General features: G+C 35.5%; 1 protein-coding gene across 4 annotated transcripts in view; it reads left to right on the top strand.

Annotated features, from left to right (window-relative positions):
* The window catches only part of TMEM196 (transmembrane protein 196), a 265,704-nt gene that overhangs the window by 142,359 nt on the left and 98,022 nt on the right, over positions 1–25,323 (top strand). For 3 of the 4 annotated variants that reach the window (XM_068550529.1, XM_068550530.1, XM_068550532.1), the window contains 2 exons: positions 9,064–9,135; positions 21,083–21,167. In XM_068550529.1, the coding sequence (XP_068406630.1) occupies positions 9,110–9,135; positions 21,083–21,167 (111 nt within the window). In that variant the 5' untranslated portion in view covers positions 9,064–9,109. The remainder of the gene's footprint in view (positions 1–9,063; positions 9,136–21,082; positions 21,168–25,323) is intronic. The other variant, XM_068550531.1, reaches the window with a different exon arrangement.

Below are 25,323 nucleotides of genomic sequence, written 5' to 3' on the forward strand. Positions count from 1 at the left end.
TCGTCCCATCTTACCCTTCCCCCTCCCCGTGTCCTCAAGTCCATTCGCTACATCTGTGTCTTTATTCCTGTCCTTCCCCTAGGTTCTTCAGAACCATGTTTTTTTTTTTTAGATTCCATATATATGTGTTACCATACGGTATTTGTTTTTCTCTTTCTGACTTACTTCACTCTGTATGACAAACTCTAGGTCCATCCACCTCACTGCAAATAACTCAGTTTCATTTCTTTTTATGGCTGAGTAATATTCCATTGTATATATGTGCCACATTGTCTTTATCCATTCATCTGTCGATGGACACTTAGGTTGCTTCCATGTCCTGGCTATTGTAAATAGAGCTGCAATGAACATTGAATGCATTTATTTTTTAAAGTAATGGCCTTATTTCTTCATGTGCTTTTTAATTGTATGCCTTTTTGTTTGGCTAAAGGAAAGGAAATATCATTAGGTATAATTTTGAACTGCATCCCAGTTCAAACAGCATTCTCTAAAGCTCTGTTTTATTGAGAGTATTTCATAGAACATAAGCCTGAAGAGATGCCCATGTAAAAAAGAAAAGTTTCTGTGGCTAAGTGAGTTGGGGAACTGCACAAAATACTGAAATCAAGGAAATTCTCAGTATACATTAGATTTGAACTCCTAACAATTTCCCAGGTGATGCTTATGCAGCTGGTGCAGGGTCTGTACTTTGAGGACCATTATGTACAGGCTTCCCTCTCAGAAAGGTACTAGACCTCTAGAAACTCCATGGAAACAAGTACCAATTAAATAGGTAAGATGAGCAATCCTGGTGAAGTGTGGAAGTGGTGGATCAGAAACAGAGGCTGCTCGTCCCCTGTGCCATCCAGTTGCTATCTATAGAATCAGACCTCATTATTTCTATCATGCTGGAGGAAGGTCTGATCTTCTCCATTCATAAATCCTGAGTGCCAAAATAGGGCTGGAAGCGAGATTTCCATTATGTCATGGCCAGAGCTTCAAGGCTTGCATCCCAGTCTCTCATAAACCAGGAGAGGGGTAAGTTGTTTTCCAACAATAAATTCTGAGGTGGAAAAATTGGGTTGGAGGCAAGGTTTTCTTTACTTCGTGCTTTCATCTGTTGGTTGCCAGCTCCTGACCATGTCTCATAGCCATAGGCTAAAGTCTCTTGCTTAGTCTAATATCCAGTTCTACTAAATGATGTATCTCATGGTAGCTCAATCCTGTTTTATAAAAATTACTTGGACATGGGAATGTGCACCCCACAAACATCAAAGGGATGAATGTAATCCAACTGTACATAAAACAAGAAGAATATTAAGGGGCATATCATCAAAAGTTGAAGGCAATTTCAAACCCACCGTTTTATTCCTTCACTATGAAATTAGAATAGCAAAGAAGTTAATTAGATGGAGTTGCTGCCAGGGCAATCAGCAACCAACTGACCCTGTAATCTGAGAACTATGTGATAATTCAGCTCATAAGTAAGATATTGTTTTTCCAAAGGCAGGTGTCTCCTACATTGATTAATCAGTAAATGCATGATTTCACTTACTATTGGCATTTAAGGTATTACCCAAATAGAATATGAAATTTTCTATGCAATTATGTTGATCATTCAAGCAGATGTGTTTCACATAACCAATATATCCTATAGAATATGAATTAACCAAAAAGGTAGAACAATTGTCTCCTTCATGCAGGATATGTAATATAATTTTCTGAGGCTTTCAGTGTCATTCTTGCCCTCCCTTGCCCATTTTTTATACTAATCATCCTTCAGCGTTGTTGACAGTGATATTAGCAGCTATAATCTCAGATATTAAGTATTGAAATGATATAAGTTGATCAAAGAGTAAAGCATAGTGTCCAACCCTTGGGTCAGGAGAGTGGTATGAGAGGTAAGGGTTGATTTGATTGATTCATTGCAAGTAGGACTCAAAGTTGACTTTTGTGTTAATATTTATAGAACTATACACAAATGTGTCTATTTTACTGTATAATTTAATAAGTTTGTTGAGCTTTAGTTTTTTTCTTCCTGATTTTTATGTGCTTTATTTCATTTTCTTGACTTACTAACAATGGCTAAAACCTCCAATACAATATTGACTAGAAGTTGTAGAAGTAGGCATTATTGTCTTTTTCTTGATCCTAGTGTGGGGAGGTGAATAATTCAGTCTTTCATGAGTAAGTTTAATATTAGCTTTAGGTTTTTTGTTAGAGGCAATTTATCAGATTGAGAATACTCTCTACTATTCTTTATTTATCATGTATTGCTAAACATTTTTATGCATCCATTAAAATTATCATATGGGATTTATCCTTTTTCCTGTTAATTTTGTGAATTAAATTTTTGATTTTCAAAGGGTAAGTCAACCTTGCATTCCTGGAATAAACACAATTTGAGTTTATAATCCCTTTCATGTATTGTTGAATTTGATATGGTAATATTTTGTCAAGTATATATTTAAGTAAATATTGTATTTGTTTATATTGAGGGGTATCTGTTCATATTTTTAAATGCCTTTTTGTGGTTTTATTGAAGTAAACTTTACATATGGTGAAGTGCACAGATTTAGACAACAATTAAATGTTTTGATATATGATTATACCCATGTAGCCTACACTCCAGTAAAGACATAGACCATTTCTTTAATTCCATAACATTTACTTATGCCCCCTATACAACCAGTCCCTACCCCCCATAGATTAGCCTGTCATAATCAATTTCTATTAAGCTAAATGTGTTTTGCCTTTTCTTGATCTTCATAGAGATAAAGAGCACTCTTATGTACCTGACTTCTTTTGTCCAACACATGGTTTTTGAGATTCATCTATGTTGTTGCATACATCAGTGGTTCATTCATTTTTATTGCTGAGTAGTATTTTATTGAGTGAATATATTACAATGCTTTTTAAATCTTTTATCCTGATGGACATTTTTATTGTTTCCAGTTTGGCAATACTGGAAATACAGGTGACAAGCATTTTTGTGTAAGTCTTCCATGGATAAATTGCTTCCTTTTTGGAGTAAATACCTAGGAGAGAATTACTGAATCATAGAGTAGGTATATGTTTAAATACATAAGGAAGTATCAAGTGGGACTAATGGAGATGAGGGTCAAGAAGTTAAAAGATTCTAATGAAAGTCACCCCCTCACCTGATAAAGGTGTGCTAAAGAGGAAGGCTGGAAAATATAGCCCATGGACTAAATCTGATATTCTACCTATTTTTGTATGGCCTGTAAATGAAGAATTTTTTTTAACCTATTAAAATGTAAAGTGTAAAAGGACTATTAGCTCTTTGGCAATAACAGTTGCTTAATTTTGCTTCTTGGGCCCCAAAGACATAAATATTTGCCATTTGGTTCTTAGAGAAAAATTTTCTGACCACTGGGCATAGCTACAGTAGTAATACAATGACTATTTAAAAAAAAATTCTAAGAATGATAATATAGATTGTCTAAAATAAACAATACAGTTTTGAAGCAAAGAAAAAAATGATCGTGGATCAGATATATTGATCCAGAAATAATAAATGACAAAAATTGTATCCAAAGATAAACTAGATGGTCTACCATCACCAACAATTCCAGAATTATTAGTCATTATGGAAAATTAAACATAGAAAATGATAAAGAAATAAAAATGATTAGAAAGAGGAGAGTGAAACAGAAAGACCACACCCAACTAAAAATACTGTATCCAGAGCAACACTGGGCAAAAAAATAAAGGAGGTTTTAGACAAATAATGATGATGATGATGATGATTAGGAGGAGGAGGAAGAAGATGAGTATTCCTCAGAATAAAAATAATTAGGATTTCAGATGGAAAACCACCTGGCAGTCACCAGGTTATAGTCATGTCAGGGGCAATTGCAACTCTACTGTAGTGATCATTTGTATATAAACACACTAACCATTTTAAATAAATCCCAAAATATATAGAATCAATAGATACACGATGTCCACTAATCATAATCATAGGTGAATTTAGTCATCAGGAAAAACCTCATGAGCACAGCAGAGAAAGGTTGGAAGAATCTATAATAAAAAGGAGCATTTAATATCTTTACTAGATTGAGCTGCGGTTATTAATAACTCAGTACATAACTTATGTTGATAAAATGTTAGTAATGGGCTTCCCTGGTGGCGCAGCGGTTGAGAGTCTGCCTGCCAATGCAGGGGACACGGGTTCGAGTCCTGGTCTGGGAAGATCCCACATGCCGCGGAGCAACTAGGCCCGTGAGCCACAGCTGCTGAGCCTGCGCGTCTGGAGCTTGTGCTCCGCAACAAGAGAGGCCGCGATAGTGAGAGGCCCGCGCACCGCGATGAAGAGTGGCCCCCACTTGCCGCAACTAGAGAAAGCCCTTGCACAGAAACGAAGACCCAACACAGCCAAAAATAAATAAATAAATATATAAATAAAAATAAAGGAATTCCTTTAAAACAAAAATGTTAGTAATGTTTACAAGTAATTTTTACTTACAATAATGTACTACATGTAATTATCATGATCATGGGAAACATAGTATTTGCAAAGTGGGGAATGGTCATTAGCATGAGAAAAGGTACAATAGGCAGGAATCTCAATACATTTCTTAAGAATAATTTGATTATTCAAGAAAGGAAAAATATCCTCATCCATTAAGCAGAAAACAATGTAAATGGCTATTCTAAAAGATAAAAAGGAACTTGAAGTTGTGCCATCTATTTGTTGTTGTAAGAATAAATTCTTACTTGGGAATCCTTATATAAGATAATAAGAAAATCCCAACATTTTAAATGCATAAAAAGGGATGAAAGAATATTGCAGAGAGTCAAGCATATGTTATAGTTTTTCTATGCCTCTGATCCTTACACCAAAGTATAATGACTTTAAATTAAAGGAAGTAACCTTAAAAAAGAATGGATCCTGGTCTTCACAGCTGCAACCATTAGGATTCAGGCTTGAACTATGTCGATCAATTGGTTTTTTGAAGTAAAAAAAGTGATTGACATAATAGCTTGGTACTCTCTGTTAGAAAAATTGGCACCAGTCATTCATAATGCCTAAATAACCACTGAGTTCTTAACTGGCTCTACCTCTGTTAATTTTAGAACTCAAGTGCCAGTCATACAGTAGGCCAAATAGCAAGATAACAAAAGAAGTGGCTCAGCAGAATACCCATATTAAAATGTAAAGGGGACATCTTAGGATGAGACAAATCCAATCCTTCACGTGTCTAAGACTTGCATCATGAGATTGCTACTGTTGAGATTGCTTTGCTGAATTCGGATTAGATCTGAAGGCTTCACCCTGGTCTGAATTCACAAATGACCAAGACAAAGAATCTAGCTCTTGGATAGAGGAGCTGTGCTTACAGTGGAAGGCATGAAAGGCAAAGCGGATTCCTTCATCAATGGGTAGATATTCAGACTCAGATGATATATTCTATCTCTTCTACAGTTGACTGGAGCTAAGATATCTGCTCAGCTTTTTCACATTTCCAGCTGTTGTTTTCCACTAGACTTCTTGGAATTTTCCTTGTGCGTTCATTCAAAGATCAACCAAGGATTTGAGGAAAGTGTGTATGCTGAGTTGGTAACTCTTTCCCTCTGGTGCTTTCCTTCTCAGGATTTCCCCCTTCTATTTATAGCTCCTCTGGTAGACCAAACTCTGTTCTCTGACACCCCAACCTGATAAAACAGCAGATTTCTGCTTGAATTATAGCTCCCCTATGCTATATGAAGTGGGAATTGCCTTCGGGGAAAAGTCAAGTAAGTGTGGATCTGACTCGGTGGCCATTTATTCTTTCAAAAGTTGAAATATTCCATGATTGCTGCCTGCCTTTGGACGTTCTAAAAGTGCCTTCAACTTGGTTTATAAATTATTTTTTAATAATTATTTGTAGGAGAGTTACCCTTATATAAGCTACTTATCTTTACCACAGCCTGCCTTTGGACATTCTAAAAGTGCCTTCAACTTGGTTTATAAATTATTTTTTAATAATTATTTGTAGGAGAGTTACCCTCATATAAGCTACTTATCTTTACCACCGTCTGAACTCATTTTTCTTTCCAAAGGCATCTCTCCATTGCCTTCCAACATTGAAAGTTCCTTTGAATTTGAATCCAGGTTAATTTTTGTCCCCTATCATACTTAACTTTGTCTTTTTGCCTTGACTTCAAAAGGATTCTCTCTTGATACTCAAGGAGGGTGACTTGGTATCTCTCGCACATACTGCCACATACCAGTTCATTCATTCTGCCAATATTTATCACCTACTATGTGCCAGCTATTAAAAAAATTGTTGGGGATACAGCAGTGAACAAAACAACAAAATTATAATAGGAGACCTGTTTTATAGTGAGAAGAGAGAAAAATAAACAAAAAAGTGTAAATGATCTTAGCAATAATAAAGTATAAGGATATAAATGCTATGGAGGAAAACAAAGTAGAGAAGGATATTTTAGAATATGTTTTAATGTTTCTTCTACTTTTTTCTTACTCTCACTATCACTTTATAAATACATCTTAACCGATAATAATTCAAAGTAGCTTGCCATTTCCTTCTTTATGTTCATCTAAAAGAATCCTAATTTACCAGTGACAAATATATCATTCGCTTCTGTGGTGTTAGGGTTTTTATAGGTTTTTGTTTTTTTTTTCTTTTTGAGTAATATAATTGCCTTCCACAAAAATTTTTATCCCATGACTTTTAGGAAAGTTGATATTTCATATTTTATATTCTTCAATCCATGCATGAATATTCATCAGTATTCCTTGAATAAAATTCCCATGCTTGAATCTACATTTCTTACTGTGCTAAAAAAAAAGTCTGCCTTTTTAGAAAAACAAATAAGATGATCTTGTTCCGTGCTTACAATGGAACAAAGTGGAATTTAAAACCAAGTAGAGCCTGTCCTCCACACTCTACTTGGTTTTAAATTCCACTTTGTTCCATTGTAAGTACGGAACAAAATCATCTTATTTGTTTTTCTAAAGAAAAACAGGTAAATAGAAAAATAGACCATGCTCCTAACTAGTAAAACTAAGTAAAATATAACACTTTCTAATTCAACATATAGGTTTCATATAAATCCAATTTAAATCTTTATGGGGTAGTCTCAAAGTATCTCCCCCAAGATCGTTATTACTTAACAACAACAACAACAACAAACTAAGTAGAAACAACTACTTCCAAAGTTACCAGGACTGACTGATGCATGAATATAAATGGTCAGATATCAGTGCTAAAAGAACGCCATAAAGAAATTTTCCTTGGCTTTGGAATAGACTGCATATTTACACATGTGTGTGTGTGTGGGTGTGGGTATGTGTGATATTAGCACATTTTCCAACAATTCAGCTTTCTTTCTGCTTTATGTTAAAAGTTAGTACTGATATATACATGAAACTTCACAGAATCAAAATTAATTTTACATAGTGATAGGTAAGATTATCTTACTGTTAGTGATGAATAATATATTAATTGCTATAGTTTTCATGTTTTAGTCTTAAATTAGCCTCTCCTTCTATCTGCCTCATATCATCTCTGTTCAAAGTTTCTTCATTTTAAAATAACTTTTAAAATAGAGAGAATTTCCCTTGAAATCAAGTATTATATCTGGGGCTCCTATGTAGGCTACTGATTGCTCTCCTGCTGATTCTTCCTCTACCCATCATTCTCTTGCATTTTCCGTGCCTCCTGCTTCTTTTGCTTTTTCTATCTCTGGACAAGGAAAAGCAAAGTTCTGTCACCTTTCACGAACTCTCAGGCTGTGTCCACATTATCCTAGAAAGAGCTGGTCAATTCAGTCACACCGTAAGCTGAAAAGATGTCTGTTCTAACTCTATTGATTGGTTACTGTAAAAGTGATAACACAGAATAGATATAAACAGTCTGACTCAGTCTGAGCTTGAGCCAGTTAGGAGCACAGACCTGTTAGCCCAGGGCTTCCAGTTTCAACCTCTTGTTCATTGTCCTGTTTCAGTCTTTCCCGGTTTACCTCCACCACAATGCTCTGAAGCTGAGAAGGGACTCTTTAATCCTATTCTTTTCATTTATTTGTCTCAGCTTTCAAAAAGTGATGGGTGAAGATAGGAATGTAGGGTCTTTTGAATCTCAAAATCACAATATCATAGAATATTAAGGCAAGAGTGGAACTCTGGTGTTCATCCTATCCATTTCCAAACTTTGGTGAGTGGATTTCTAGCATTCTCTCAGGGTTGTCTCACAGGCTAATAGGTTTGTGTTCATGGTCAAGGTGGGTGGGAGTAGGAGGTGGGAGGTGTGACTCAAAGGATGCTTGACAGACTGTATTCTCTGCCTCTCTTGGGGGCACAAACGCCCACTCCCATACACACATAGACACGTAAGCCCATTTCATGCACCTGTTCTGGTTTTATCAGTTTTTTCTAGTGGAGTTCCATAAGATAATTTTTGAGAATACTTCTTCTAAGAAAATATTTTAGCACCAATGATTTAGTTCAAATCTGTCATTTTACAGACTGAGATACTTAAAATCACAGGGATGTGACTATCCCAGCGTCATGCTGCTATTTAATATTCATACTATACCTTCCAACACTGAAGAAAAGCTTGCTCACTCAGTCACTGAACCAAATCATAAGAATTTTCTGGGGCACAGATCTCTGTATAAACAGGAAAACTAAAGAAAAGATGAAGATGTTCATTTAAGTCGTGTGCTCACTGGAGTGTCAGAAATTGCTCTTGTTACCTGTTCGACTTCCATCAGATACGCATTTCATTAGGTCTAAATCCTCATTCATCCATTCAAAAAGGTTGATCATGTATATACCACGTGCCAGATGTTGAGGACATAAATATGAGAGAAAAAAATGACATAGTCTCTACCTTTATAGAGACTATGTCATTTTTTTCTGTCATATTTATAGAGACTGTCATATCTTACATTTTACATAAAATTATATGTATATGTACTGTAAGGCATAATTTTTTGTAATTTAAGCAGTAATAAAAATAGCTACTATTTTTTGAAAATCCGGCATTATATCCAGCTATATAAGATATACATATTTTATTATTCTACAAGATAGTTATTATTTCCATTTTACAGGTACTTAGAGGGTTAAGAAACGTATCCAAGACCATACAACTAATTGATGCTACATCTAGGAGTGAAATTCAGGTTGGTCCACTTCTAAACTCTCAGCTGGGTGTAAGGGATTTTCTGTCTTTAAGAATCTCTAATAAAAATTCTTTGTAAGGGGAACATTTTAGTCTTTAATTGACACATTGGGGAAGGTAAGGGGAAAGCATAAATGGTTGCAGTGTTATGCCTGGATCTGAACATTTAAAAAAGCAATAGGAATGTTAGAAACATAACGTTTTACCTAATTCATGTTTTTACCAGCAAATTACGCCTTAAAAAGCAAAGTTCTGATTAATAATTAAATGTCTTTCAAATATGCCAAAGTATGTAACATATGTAAATCTGTAATGAACCAAGCCCCTAATTTCAACTTCTGGAAATTAAATATTAATGGAAAAGGTTTGCTCCACAAATGCATTAAATCCTCCTGAGATGCTGCACACATTTGCAAGCTGTAGCTGAATAATGGCCCTTTGAACACATTACCACTTTTATTTCCCTTTGCTGTCAATTCTTGGTGTTCAGTATTCTCAACAGGAAACAATTATGGATGATTAGTTAAGCTTGTATCCCCAGGCACCTAAAATAACTCCTGTGTCTATAAAGGCAAAGCCTCTAGCAGGCAGCTAGAAAGAAAAAAATATTTTAAGGACTGATGTGAAGATTTTCTAGATTCCTTTTTTTTTTTTTTTTTTAACCTTGATCCGAAAACAGCTTAATCTAACGTTAACATTAGGATGACATTAACCTAGCCTCTAAATTTTCTTAATAATTTTGCTTTTGTAAGGATAGAGTCCGTCTTCCATACAGCCTTGATATATTTACTATGACAATTGGTACAATTTATATCTTATAATTATACAGTTTTGTTCATATGAAATAACATTTTTATTATCAGTGGTATGATATTTGAACAGATCTCAATTATACATTTGGTAATACTCTATTTTATCAAATCTAAGATATTATTGACTGTAGACAAATTATTATTTTATATACTACTAAAAAAAAAAGCACTGCTGCTTCAGCTATAATTCTGTTATCTCTTAGCGTTTTATATTATCTTTAAAAAAACTATTTTGGATGTATTTAGACATGAATTTTTAATCACCTGTCACTCTTATGAGTATATGAAGAGATAAATATAAGCAAAATAAGTTGTTTATAGTATTTCTAAAATTTTTCTCAATCAGAAGTATTTGATGCTTCGGAATCACTTTTTAACTCAGAATCATTAACGTCCAGATTTTTCTCCCAATATCATCTTCTTGAAATGAAGAGCAATGGTGATGCAGCATCTCTTAAAATAATGGAATTTATTCTAAGCCAAACATCACACATTGTACCAATATTAATGGTAGCGCTTCCTTGTCTTGCAAAATGTGTTAACAAATTTTTTTTCCAACATGTTGCTGGTATCTTGCTGTATTAGGCCCTACAAAGTACTTCGTCTTTGCAAAAAATTATGGAATTGTAATTACTTCTACAGTTCATATCTGCTTCACTGATGCTAGCACCCTGTTGTTCTATTTCTGTAATTGAATGAGTATGTAATAACTTTCTGTTTCAGTGACCAAAGATTGTGTATAATCATTTTAATGACATTTAAGATGTTAATTAAATTCAATATATGTAGTACTGATGGTGTCAATAATTATTGTAAAATTTCATCAATATGAATGGCTTTGACCACATTCATGTATGTGCAGGCCATGACAGCAATTTTTTTTATTAAAGTGTAGTGGATTTATAATATCATGTTAGTTTCTGGTATACAGCAAAGTGATTCAGTTATATGTGTATATTTTTTCAGATTATTTTCCATTATAGGTTATTACAAGATACTGACTATAGCTCCTTGTGCTATACAGTAAATCCCTGTTGCCTATCCATTTTATGTATAGTAGTTTGTATCTGTGAATTCCATATGCCTAATTTATCCCTCCCCCCTTCCCTTTCCCCTTTGGTAGCCCTAAGTTTGTTTTCTATGTTTGTGAATCTGTTTCTGTTTGGTATGTAGATTCATTTGTATTATTTTTTAGATTTCTGTATTATAAGTGATGCCATATAATATTTGTCTTTCTCTGTCTCACTTCACTTAGTATGACATTCTCTAGGTCCATCCACGTTGCTGCAAATGGCAATATTTCACTTTTCTTTATGGCTGAGTAATATTCCATTGTATTCAATATATAGATATGACACATCTTCTTAAGCCAGTCTTCTGTTGATGGGCACTTGGGTTGTTTCCAGTCTTGGCTATTGTAAATAGTGTTGCTATGAACATTGGGGTGCATGTATCTTTTCAAATTAGAGTTTTCATCCTTTCCAGATATACGTCCAGGAGTGGGATTGCTGGATCATATGGTACCTCTATTTTTAGCTTTTTTAAGGAACCTCCATACTGTTCTCCAAAGTGACTGCACCAGTTTACATTCCCACCACAGTGTACGAGGGTTCCCTTTTCTCCACACTGTCTCCAACATTTACTATTTGTAGACTTTTGATGATAGCCATTCTGACCACTGTGAGGTGATACCTCATTGTACTTTTGATTTGCATTTCTCTAATAATTAGTGATGTTGAGCATCTTTTCATGGGCTGGTTGGCCATCTGTATGTCTTCTTTGGAGAAATGTCTATTAGGTCTTCTGCTCATTTTTTGATTGGGTTTTTTTGTTTGTTTTTTTGTTTTGATATTGAGTTGTATGAGCTGTTTGTATATTTTGGATATTAACCCCTTGTTGGTTGCATCATTTGCAAATATTTTCTCCTATTCAGTAGGTTGTCTTTTCGTTTTGTTGATGGTTTTCTTTGTTGTGCAAAAGCATTTATGTTGGGTTAGGTCCCATTTGTTTATTTTTGCTTTTATTTCTTTTGCCTTGGGAGAGTGATCTAAGAAAATATTCGTGCAATTTATGTACAGGAATGTTTTGCCTTTGTTTTCTTCTAGGTATCATGTCTTATATTTAGGTCTTTAAACCATTTTGAGTTTATTTTTGTATACGGTATGAGGGAGTGTTCTAATTACATTGCTTTACATGTAGCTGTCCAGCTTTTCACACCACTTGCTGAAGAGACTGTCTTTTCTCCATTGTATATTCTTGCCTCATTTGTTGTAGATTAATTGGCCATAGGTGTGCGGATTTATTTCTGGGCTCTCTATCCTGTTCCATTGATCTATATGTCTGTTTTTTGTGCCTATACCACACTGTTTTGATGACTGTAGCTTTGTAGTATTGTCTGAAGTCTGGAAGGGTTATGCCTCAAGCTTTGTTCTTTTTTTATTGCTTTGGGATTTCTGGTCTTTTGTGGTTCCATACAAATTTTAGGATTATTTGTTCTAGTTCTGTGAAAAATGCATGACAGCAATTTTAAGATGCCTTAAACTGTTTCACAGATAGATTTCAGAGATGCTAAAAAGGAGGGAGGGAGAGTGTATCCTAGAATCAATGAAACAAGATAATGGAACTTTATATTTTCAAGTAGACTACATCTGAATAAAAGATTTATATGTGAAATAGAGTATTTATATAATCTGTGACAATGAGAAATAATTAATTTTTGATGCCCCTACAATAATTTCCAGAAAGAAGTATAAAAATTCTTAGTCATAAACAAAGCACCCATAAAATTTTGTTCTTAGTCATGCCAACTATCAAAACAGGGTTCTCCTGATAGTGCAGGATATCATGAAGCAAAGGTAATGGAAGGATCACAAACTTTGGGATCACAAATAGCCAGCATAAAATATTGCTCTATGCATGACAAAGAAAATATTAATTAACCTCTCTGACATTCACCATCTTCATTTTTTTTTAAATTTATTTATTTATTTTTGGCTGTGTTGGGTCTTCGTTTCTGTGTGAGGGCTTTCTCTAGTTGTGGCAAGCGGGGGCCACTCTTCATCGCGGTGCGCGGGCCTCTCACTGTCGCGGCCTCTCCCGTTGTGGAGCACAGGCTCCAGACGCGCAGGCTCAGTAGTTGTGGCTCACGGGCTTAGTTGCTCCGCAGCATGTGGGATCTTCCCAGACCAGGGCTCGAACCCGTGTCCCCTGCATTGGCAGGCAGATTCTTAACCACTGCGCCACCAGGGAAGCCCCCACCATCTTCATTTTTAAAATAAGTGTGATAACACCTATTTTTGCGAGTATTAGGGATCGTGTGAGGCCTCTTGCACTGTGCCTGGTACATGGCAGGCACTTAATATATTTCTAATGCTAATATTAGGAGAAATAGGAATACTTTGCCAGTGAGTAGAAAAAGTTATGCAGGCTGGTTTGATTTTTAAGATTGTAGTAAATTGCAGCTTTACTTTTCTAAGTTTACCCACTATACTCCCTCAAATTTATTTTAATTCTATTCCAAAAGGAGCACCCTATTCAAAGGAGAGGCAGAGACTTCAACCCTGCTTAGCAGAGTCTAGTTTTGGCTGTTACCTCCAAGCACACAAAGCTGTGCAGAAGCCTGAGTGCAGCGCCTTTGGATCATGCCCATAGTGCATATGGGAAGCACATAGGATAAAACAGGCCTGTGGCATAAGTATCACAGTTTACAATGAAGAGATTCAGAAAAGCTTTTTTCCCAACTTCCCAAACAGGTACAGCTGGCCCTTCATATTCACAGGTTATGCATCCATGGATTCAACCAACCATGGAAGGAAAATAATAAAAAAAAAAATTCCAGAAAGTTCCAAAAAGCAAAATTTGAATGTGCTGGCAACTATTTACATAGCATTTTCATTGCATTATGTTTTGCAAGTAATCTAGAGATGATTTAAAATATACAGGAAGACGTATGTAGATTATATACAAATACTGCCCATTTTATATAAGGGACTTGAGTACTCTCAGATTTCAGTATCTGAGGGGGGTCCTGGAACCAATCCCTCACAGATACCAAAGGATGGCTATACTATATTTTGACATTCTTGTTTGGTCAAATTTTATATGCTTTTTATAAATTATTTTTTTCAACACCTTAAACTTATACAGTGCTGTATATCAATTCTATCTCAATAAAACTGGAAGAAAAAATGTGTGAAAAGTCAGGCTTTGGCAATTAATTTTTATCTCTTTAATTCCCTCCTTTTGCTTATTTCTCACAACATTACCCTGGAGTAGTTTGGAGTCTGTCGTAGATTGGATTGAAAGATAGCCATGCAATTCCTTACATCTCCATTAGAGAATGAACAATTACAATATTAAGGGTGAAGACTTTTGTGGCACAGGATCTCACAAATTGGTGTCTGAGATAATCTATTACCTCACACATAAATGCCTGAGGTAGAGTTGGTTTGTTGGACAACAAACCTATTTTCTCTTCTTCCTAAGCACACGGCTAGGTAATATCTTCTCATCCTGCTCCCAGGAAGACAGGGCCATAAGTCAGAACTGTAATAAGTCGAATGAGAATTGAGGTGATGGGTGCCTCTCTAAGCCATAAAATCTCCCTCACAGTCACCCTTGCTCTTTCCCTGTCCACTGGCTCACAGAAGATGATCAGGTTGAGTGTGGAAACCACATGATGAAGATGGTAGAGCCCAAGACGGAAGGATCCTGGATCTCTGAATTATCACTTAGAGGAAAGTTGCTCTGAGACCAGGAATATCTCAGAACTTGTGTGAGTGAGCTGTAAACTTCTATTTTGAGACACTATACATTTTTTTGTATGTTTGTGCAGGGTTAAAAGTGATATTTGTTGTGTCATTTTGGTAAATTGTCTACCTATAATTAAATATTTTACCTACTTGAACGCACTGGTAAGAGACATTATTTTACTTCAAGTGTCATTTTGCAGCTAAAAAGATAGATGAAAAATCATAAACGGTGTGCTAGAGGCATTGTTTAATACCGCTATATATGAAATAAAGTTCTAGGTTGTGGGACTTAGAGCATGCATCTCAAACCAAATCTGTGCATTTGAATAAATGAAGGATTTTGTTAAAATCACATTCTGATTTGGTAGGTCTGGGGTAAAGCCTGAGATTCTGCATTTCTAATAAGTTCTCAGGTGTCCCGCATGCTGCTGGTCTGCAAACCACACTATATATAAGGAGCAAGGCTGTAACTAGAGCATTCTCTTTCCCTCACCGGATATGAAACCTCTAGTCTTCTCTACATGTTTAACTCTTCTGGTCAAGTCTTTTGTTATGGACTGAATTGTGTCGCTCCCCCCACCCCGCCCCCAGCCCCCCCAAAGAGTTGTTGCTGACCTAACTACCGGTACCTGTGAGTGCGACCGTATATGGAAATAGGGTCTTTGCAGATGTAATCACGTTACGATGAGGTTTTTAGGGTGCACCGTAATCCACACGACTGGTGCCCTAATAAGAAGAGGGAAATTTGGACACAAAATCTCGCAGTGAGAACATCATGTGAAGACTGATGGGGAGATTGGAGTAATGCATCTACAAACCAGAGAATGCCAAGGATTTCTGGCTGTCCCCAGAAGCTGAGAGGCGTGGGACAAATTCTCAGAGTTCTCAGATGGAACCAACCCTGCTGACACCTTGGTTTTGGACTTCTGGCTTTCAGAGCTGTGTGACAAATTTTTGTAGTTTTAAGCCATTTAATTCTGAAATACTTTGTTACAAAAGACCTAGGAAACTAATACACTTTTGTATGCTGTAATGTCAAATTGCTGTGATATTTAGCATAATACTTATCAATGAGAGGATGAAAGGAGATGGATGAATATCTGTTTTTCCTTATCTTTATAAATAGTAAAGGAATTTAAAATGATTCATATCTTTTCATTACCCACACCAAAAGGTTTTTGGGTTTTTTTTTGTCAGTGAATCATTGATTACACAGGATGTCAGGAATGTTTAACTGCTTTGTGAAAGTTAAGCATGAGAAGTCTTTGTGGGTTTTGTTTTGTTTTTTTTCCTGACATGCAGTTTACTTAGTGCATTTTCTACCGGACTACCTCCTCTGCATGGAAAATAGCAAAATGACCTAAAACTGCCCTGGGGGCTACAGAACTGTTACGCTTCTGAGAAACTGAGCCCTCAAACTAATTTTTCTCAGATTCCCAAGTGATAAAAATGTTAAGTATATTTTCCCCTTTTTTGGTAATGAGTCAAATGGATGTCAGTTCATTAACACTCTCTATTCCTCTTGTCTTCCTGCTGTTTCCTGGAGCTTTCCACACAGATATAGCTAGGCAAAGGAGGGTGGGATCGTTTTTCCTCTGTCAGCTGTATGAAGGGAAATTACTGTCTACTTCTCTATAGAAAGGTGGACATTTGGTGGAATTAAATAAGGAATCCAAGGCAATATAGCATTAAGAATATTTTCCATTTATTATCCAAATAACCATCCTGAAGGAAAGATGATAACACGTTTTCATAATTTAAATACAGGTGAGTAATTGCAACAGTGAAAGTGATATTTGTTGTGCTTATTGTTTTGGGAAAGTGCCTATCATTAAATACTTTATCTAATTATACATATAAGCACTGGTAAGAGACATCATTTTATTTCAAGTGGCACTTTTGCAGCTTGAAAAATAAAAGAGAAAAAAGTGATAAACACTGTGCCTGTGGGGATAGATTATGCCAAGGCAGAACAACAAACTACGTTAAACTTAATCTGTGGATGCTGGGTTCTGTTGCCCTTTGGTGAATATATTTAACTCAAAGTATTGTCCCCTGGATTTTCCAATAATGAAGAATAATGGCATAAAGCATGGCACAGTGTTCTGCTCCTGAATTGACTTAGTTTGTGTGTGGGTGCTATACAACACCCTTTCAGGATGGAGGCACTCATTCCCTCAGGTGCTGGAAATTTTCATCCCTCAGGGCCATCAAGGCCCAAGATTTCTTTCTCAGGGTGAGACAACTCTGGAGGCCCTCCACAGCTCCCTGTGGGATCGTCCAAGACCTTGGCTGTAATTGTATCACAGTTCAACATGTATCCTATGATCTTCACTCACTGACTGGTGTTGATCCTAGGAATGCTCCCAGCAAAATCTCAGAATCTCAGTCTGTTTTTCAGGTAACCAAGTTTCAACAGCTTATAAATTAAAGCAATGTGAGATAAATAGTCAAGGCTACTGAATGGTGATAGTGAATACTGGTACTGGTAGTGATATTGAATATTGATAGTGAAGGACTCTGATACTTGATCTAGTAGATATGTTAGATAAAATAATGATCTCCCAAAAGATATCCATGCTCTAACCCCTGGAACCTGTAAATATGTTACCTTACATGTCAAAAGGGACTTTGGAGATGTGATTATCATTAGGATCTCCAGATGGGTAAATTATACTGGATTATCCAGAGGGGCCCAATGTAATCTCAAGGGGCTTTAAAAGTGGAGAAAGGAGACAGAAGAAATCAGAGAAAGATATGTGACAATGGAAACAAGGTCAGAATGATAAATATGAGAAGGTCTCAAACCACTGCTGCTGGCATTTAAGATGGAGAAAGGGGATCACAAACCAAGGAATGCAGGGCAGCCTCTAGAAACTGGAGAGTCAGAGCCTACAGCCTCCACAAAGAAATGGAGCTGACACTTTGATTTTAGGACCTCTAACCCAAAGAACTGTAAGGTAATAAATTTGTGTTGTTTTAAGCCACCAAGTTTGTGGTCTTTTGTTAGAGCAGCAATAGAAAAGTGATACAGTATATTTCTTATGCATGTTCAATTATGTAAACTGTAAAATCAGTGTCATCATTTCATGATCACTGACATTGGATAAAATGGCCTGCCTGGGGTACTGAACTTGCTCTGAGTCCGTTCTTCACTGCCTGCCCCGTTCTGGTGATCACATTTTATTCTCAACCCTATATGCTTACAGTGTGATTTACAGCCAGCTGGACCATACCTGGCTGTGTCTTGACAAAACACCACAGGTTCAAAAATGCTGTTCGGATGACAGTGTCGTAGGACAGTCTTTGTAGTTCTTTGGACCTAGGTCCAAATCCCAGCACCATAATTTACTAGCTGTGTGGCCCTAGTCAATTGCCCAACTTCTCTGAGCCACCTTTCCTCATTTACCAAATTGGGGTAATATATAACTTACAGAGTTGTTATGAGTATTAAATTACATCATGTTCTAACACATTGTCTGGCATAGAACAGGCACTTAATAAACATTAGTTATTTATGTTATTACAACATGGTTCAATGATTCATTCATTCAAGAAATATTGTATGAGCCCTTACTGTGTGCTAAGAATTGTTTTCCCAAGTTGCTTAATGACCACGTAGAGATAGAACTGAAATTGGTCTTCAGGATTTGAGAATCGTAGGTCACAGGTACAATACCCATTACTGTATCCACAATTAACTGATTTAATGTTTAATTAATTAATTAATTAACAAATGGCTTTGATCATTTTTATTCAGTGTGGACGGACTTCATGTTATCCAGTGGAGGCCATATGAAAATACCTTGCATCAGCCCAAAACACGTAAACCACACACGGAGTATCTAAAGAAAACAGCATTTTCCCTACAGTTCTTGAAAAAATGTGATTGTAGTAGACTTCATTGAAAATGGAGGAGAAAACTTCAGAGCATTTGAGGTTATGACCAAATACCTATTTTTACCCTTAGGTTATTTGACTAGAACAGCATATATACATTCAGTACTTCATTAAAAAGCACATTCCTGCTCAGAGACATAACAGATATATTTGCAGTGAAAGAATTTTATTTATTTTCCTATTACAAACTCTGCCAGAACCACATGGAAAAAGACCAAAGGATTTATTACCTTTAAAATCCATTCATCTAGTTTTGAAAGACTTTCTCTAAATACCGGTGGAAATGATTGTATTACTTTCAGTTCTTACTGAAGTGTTTATAAGGTCATCAAAGAAACAATTATCAAAATATAAGACAAAGAGGAGTATAACTATATAGGCTCAATAAATCAAATGCAACGAAATGCCTTTTATTAATCAAAATTGTTAAAAAATAAAAGGAAAATTGTAGGAACTATTTTGTGAAACCTAAAGAGTCATTATAGGGGTGAATTTAAGTTTAGTGTTTGATTATAAGTAAACCTTTAAACATCCATTTATTTCATTTACAAAGAAAGGGCCCAGTGAAATCAAACACACAAGAGGAAAGAAATAGTAGGAAATGTTTTCCTTAGTGGGCTTGTATTATGATGGTTAAAGTCTCTATTCTCAGTGGAGAATAGTGCCATTAATAGATTTGAACATGGCGAACATAATTCTTTAGGTATTTCAGCAGGTTCCAAAACCAATTCCACAATCTTATACCATTAAGGCTAATGTGAAATTATTAACAAAATTACAAAGAGAACTGAAGGAGCCTTCAAAATATGCTAGTAGAAACTTCTCATTTTATAGAAAAGGGAATTGGAGCCTGAAGAGATATACTACAATCCAATTAATGAGTCACCCAAAATTAGAAGATCCAATATTTAGTTGTGGAACCTTGTTTTTGACTGCCAGTGTGTTGTCCAATTTTATCACCACCTCACTTAACAGGCTGTTCAAAATGCCTTTTGACTATTTTCCAAGATCCAGTCCACAGTCAAGTGAGATTTGCTTCTAAAGTTTCCTAGGTATGTGCCCCAAGGTTTTGAAAGTAATTCTAAATAAAAGTAACAAATTGTTTCCAAGGGAAGTTAGTATTGTCTAGAGCAGCACAATCCAATAAAAATATTTTCTAATACATTGAAAAAGTAAAAAGTAACAGATGAATAAATTTTAGTAATACATTTTATTATTTAACTCAACATATCAAACAATTATTTCAACATGTAATAAATGTTTTAAAAATTAAGTAGATATTTTATATTCTTGTTTTATACTCAGTCTTCAAAATCAGTGTGGATTTTACATTTACCACACATATCAATTTAGACTAGACATATTTCAAGTGCTCAGTTGCTAATCATGGCATGTGGCTACCATATTGGACAATATGTATCTAGAGTGACAACCATTATTCAAATCCTGCATTAAAATTAAATTACTTTAGTCTAATTATAAGCATGAATAACTGTTGAATAAATAATGGAACTGGCAATTTTGGATTCCCTAAATATTAGAAATTATATTTATATTCTGGACTTCATATTACATGTATATTGAATTTCTCGTCTTTTCTCTTTTTTTCCTTTTGTTTCTCTCTTTCTTCTTTTCTGCTGTGTTCTGGGAGAATTCCTCTAACTGCCCTTCTAATTCATGGCCTTAATTTTCCATAGTATCTTATCAGTTCTTCAAGGTCTCCATTGCACATTTAAATTTGATAATTTGGTTTTTTGACAGGCTCTATTTTTTGATCTTGGATGATTCTCTTTGATAGATTTAATTTACCCTTCGATCTCCCGATATTATAAAGTGTTTATTATTAATTTTCTCCCTTCTTTGGATTTATTTCATTTGATTACTCAGAATACATTTCTCCTCTTTTATACTGTGTAATCTTTGTATAATAAATATTATATTGGTCATTTATTTCAAAGTTCTGTGGCAAAACAGTGGAGTACATGTGTGGAGGCCCAGGTAGTTAGGGTTTGAAGCAACTAAGCACACGGCTTCACCAGCAAGGGGTTTCAAATGACATTATTTAAATGTACCCCAGAGGGAACATCACAGTAAAGATTGTTGGAAATTAGTTTGCTGAATTTTAGTGACACTCAAGATATGCAGGTCATCGGAATGGCAACACATCTCTGGCATGAACAATATGTAAGTATCCTGTTTTTTCAAATAGGATACTATCCAGTATCCCAGGTGCTGAACATCTTTGGAGTAAAACATGATACTAGACGCATGGTGCAAGGTCTCTGTTACAAAGAGGACTGTGTAGTCAAACTCAACTAAAACTAGGCTGATTCTGCTGTCACATGTGTTTGCATTCTTGTCAGTGTGCCTGAGGACAGAAGATACATCCCCACATTTGCAAGAACTTGTATGATGTTTTGTATCTTCCTGTTAATAAATGTGGTTCATTGGCATATTTGGTCTAAACTTACTTTTATTTTAACAGACCACCTGATAACCAGATGCCATGCAGTATACACTCAACTCTAATCTCCAAAGGCCACCGAATGTTGAATAGCCAGCTGGATCAGGTCAGTTTAAAATGATTGGTTTGGTCTTTTTTTCCCGTTGCTTTCTTAATCCTCATGAAGAAAAGTCTGAAATTTTGTCATTGTCATGTAAGTACCTGTTAGATGTTATGTGGGTTTCTGTTAAAGAATAGTTCTTATCAAAAGGGAAAGAGGAAAATTTCTCCTTTCTCTAGTTTTATTTGGTAGTTTGTATTACTTGTGTGGTGCAGAGAGGGAGTATATAGTTAGGACAGCTAAGAAGCAGCAAGCTAAGAAGCCAATCACCATCTCTGATTGGCTTGCCTGACTATGCAGGTCGTATACCTGAGGCAGACAGGTATTATTCTTCCAGGACTGGGGCAATCCCCACAATCTTACGTGTCAAGATTGTCTGTGTCCCCCGCATCCTGCAAAAGTTGCTCACAGTTTCTGCCCCTCACTGTTTTCTCCTACCTGTGCATGTAGCAATGACTGCTTGGTGTTCCACGATATTATGAACCAGATACAGACAAGTAAACTCTAAGGGTTTTTCTTGATCACATGGTAATTTCCATTCCATGAGGGAAAGGCAAGAAAAGATTTTTAAAGCCTTGATATTACAAAATACTTTCCAGCATCATTTCAATGTTGGCTCTTTCTATCACACTACAGTCCAACGAGATTCCATTAAATAAGGTCAAAGGTGTATAACTTCCCTTTTATCTGGTCCTTCTGTAGTCTCCATCCTTGGCGTACAAGCACAGCATTATATTTGAGATGACCTAGGATTATATTGATTCTACAGATCCCAGGGGATGGGTTCCTTCAGAAAGCCATTAATAAAACATCTATAACTCCACTCCTGTTACCTTCTGAGGCATAAGTGAGATAGCAGAAATAATCTAAAATGTTTATTAGTTTCCAATAAGGGAAAGTCATTAAACAAATGTAGGGCCATTCAGAGCAAATATTCATCTTAAAAACACGAGGGCAAATTAGATCAGTTCTTTGCAAAAAAAAAAATACACACAAAGGATTTATATTTTGTACTTGCATTTACATGTTTGCTAATTCATTCCAGTTATGTTTTAATTGTAAGCATCTTTATAATCAATACTTTATCTTCATCATTTCAGGCCTTCAAAGTTTTAATTGTTAGTCTTCTACACTTTCAAATGTGATTGTTATCCTTTTATTTCACATTTATATGATAAATATAAGGGAATTTAGGAAGGAGGAAAGTTCAATGTCAAATGGAATTAAAATCCTAACTTGAAAAACATGCTAGAGAGCACTCACAATTCTTGACTTTTTCATCAACTCCAATTTCAAATATTTGTTGTACGATGACTTTACTTTTTCCTTTCTCTGCCCTGGAAGAAAATCCGGCAATATTTTAATATTATGAAGCTCTTATATTCGCTCTTTTGGTTGATTCTCAGAGAATGCCTGCACAGTCTCACTGTATGCCCAATGCACAGAATTTTTTAAAGGCGTTGTTGTTTTTCTTCAGGCATGTACTTAATAATATGAAAACTGCTTGATTACTAAAAGACTCAACTCAAAGGAAACTGATTTCATCTTCTCACGTCTATGGTTTCATTTGTAAAAGGCTGAAAATGTGTACTCCCTATATGCATGAAAAATAGCCCAACACATAATCTTTTATTTACTCCACACAGCGTTTCCTATTTTGAATCTGTGGATTCTAATAGGATCAAATTGTTTTCCCTTGTGATGATCTTGTAATGAGGGTGCTGCATAATTGGAGGAGTAATTGATTCAAAAGAATTGGGAGTTGGGGAAAATAAGTAAAAAATATTCCTGGAACTATTTACCCTAAATGACTCCAAAAATGATACTTTACATTCTAAATGAAGATAAAACCAAAACACAATGCTGTTTTTTGCTCAAAATATTTTAAAGCATTGTATTTGAGGCCCAGTGAACGAAGAGCTGTTGGAAAGCTATTTGTGAGCATTGCAGCAACAGAAGCAGAAGCATGTAGTTCAGGTAGAATGAACATGAATGTCAAAAAGGCTTCTGTCAGAAGGAAAATTCTGAACCCTGATAGTTCTCACTTCCAATTATAGTAGCAGATACAGTATCAAGAAAAGACTGCAATGAAATTCAAGTGCTGTACTCAGCTGATGGCTATTCTTGTGTTGCTTTCTCTTTTAGCAAATTAGTCCTTCCAGGACCTATCTATTGTGTGAAGGTCTTGCATTTATGTATATTGATTTTCCCTCTTCCACAGTATAATATGTTATTATATGTGATCAGCTAATTTCTCCCTGAGTCTTTTTTGTATGACAAGGTAGGATTTCGGACATTCAAAATCAAATGTCTAGCTGTTACATTTCCGGTAACTTCAGAACAAGCTTGAAATATGAGAAATAGTGGTAAAACTATCTGAAGGTTGATGAATCTCCATAGAGACAAAAATAATGCAGAAATAGATCAACAAATATCATTAATACTCCACCCTAGTAAACAAAAGGAAAAGTCATTAAGATAACACTCAGCAGATGAAGAGACATTTTCCCTTCAATCTAAGTATGTAATTATTCTAGAACTGTAGGTATATAAACTATATGCTATTATTTTGTTTGCAGTTACATATGCCAATGTACTCAAACTCAGTGACCAAGGAACTTTACTGAAATGGTTTTTAGCTTTAATTTTAAGTCAAAGGGACAAACGTAAAAGAAACAAATTAATACAATAATTTTTTTTTTTTAAATACGGGCATTTATAGGTGTAATGAAAGTTTACCTGTGCCCTTTATGAGTTACATGAGAGTAACTACATAAAACTATAGCATCATGACACTAAGTCCTCAATTAGTTAATAAAAGTTAATTATGTTTAATATTTAATTTTTGTTACTATGACAAGAAAGCAATAAAATAGCTGATAGATCATTTTAATCACAAGGTTTGAAACCAAAGGGTAGTATGGAATTAATCAACAAAATTAAACTAAGCACTCTACTCACCTGAAGTTTAAAATGGTGCTGGACTTTGAGACCTATTTTATTATCATTTAGGATTATTTTTGTTAAATTACATGAAGATAACTATGTATGTGAGAATATGAAAATTTTTTCAACCAAAATTATGTAAAGGATAAACACATGAGCTCATAGCTGATGAGTGTAATGAAATATTTTTCCCTTGACCTTTTCTATTTTATCTAGTTTGATCATCTATTTGAGGAAAAGCTCTTGAAAAGCTATTTAATAAGTAATAAAGTATCCCTTTCCAAAAAGCATAGTCCTAAGGATTTAGAAATGTAGTCCTGAGGATTAGAAAGAATTTACTTAGGAGGGAAATTATATAGCGATTAAAGAACACTACTGCTACAAATTATATCAGGGATTTTACAGAGGGATTCTATTTACCTCCTTGAATACTGCAGCATTAAAGCTTAGGGTATGATGTTACCAAAGTGATTATATTATTAAAAAGATTGGTAAAACCCAGTTACCAGTATGCGAGAATGACACTGTTGTTTTAAAGGATAGCCAGGTTGTTCAATATTATTAAAGTCAATAATAAACAGAGTAGAAAGTAAGCAAAGGAATTCATTTATCTTGTACAGCTGGAAAAATATCTTTATATTTTGAATTACAGAACTTACACACACACCTACACACACATATTCTTTTAATTAACTCATTCACAGAGACTAATTAATATGTCAGAAAATTAGAAACTAGTTATAGTGTCAATAACTCAGCTCTGTTGAATTTTAATCCAAGCATAGAGAGGAATCATTTCCAGGGAAAAAATAATACTTTTTTTAAAATTTATTTTTGGCTGTGTTGGGTCTTCGTTTCTGTGTGAGGGCTTTCGCTAGTTGCGGCGAGCGGGGGCCCCTCTTTATCGCGGTGCGTGGGCCTCTCACTATGGTGGCCTCTCTTGTTGCGGAACACAGGCTCCAGACGCGCAGGCTCAGTAGTTGTGGCTTACGGGCCCAGTTGCTCCGCGGCATGCGGGATCCTCCCAGACCAGGGCTCGAACCCGTGTCCCCTGCATTGGCGGGCAGACTCTCAACCACTGCGTCACCAGGGAAGCCCCAAATAATACTTTTAAATTAAAATTCCTTGCATTTTCAAAATTTAATAAGCCAGTAAGATGGAATTTGGATTCTTCAGTAATTCAGCTTATTCAGATAAATCCAAACGTCTTTAAAAG

This window comes from Eschrichtius robustus, chromosome 8 (genome assembly GCF_028021215.1).
Source record: "Eschrichtius robustus isolate mEscRob2 chromosome 8, mEscRob2.pri, whole genome shotgun sequence".
NCBI classification, from domain to species: domain Eukaryota; kingdom Metazoa; phylum Chordata; class Mammalia; order Artiodactyla; family Eschrichtiidae; genus Eschrichtius; species Eschrichtius robustus.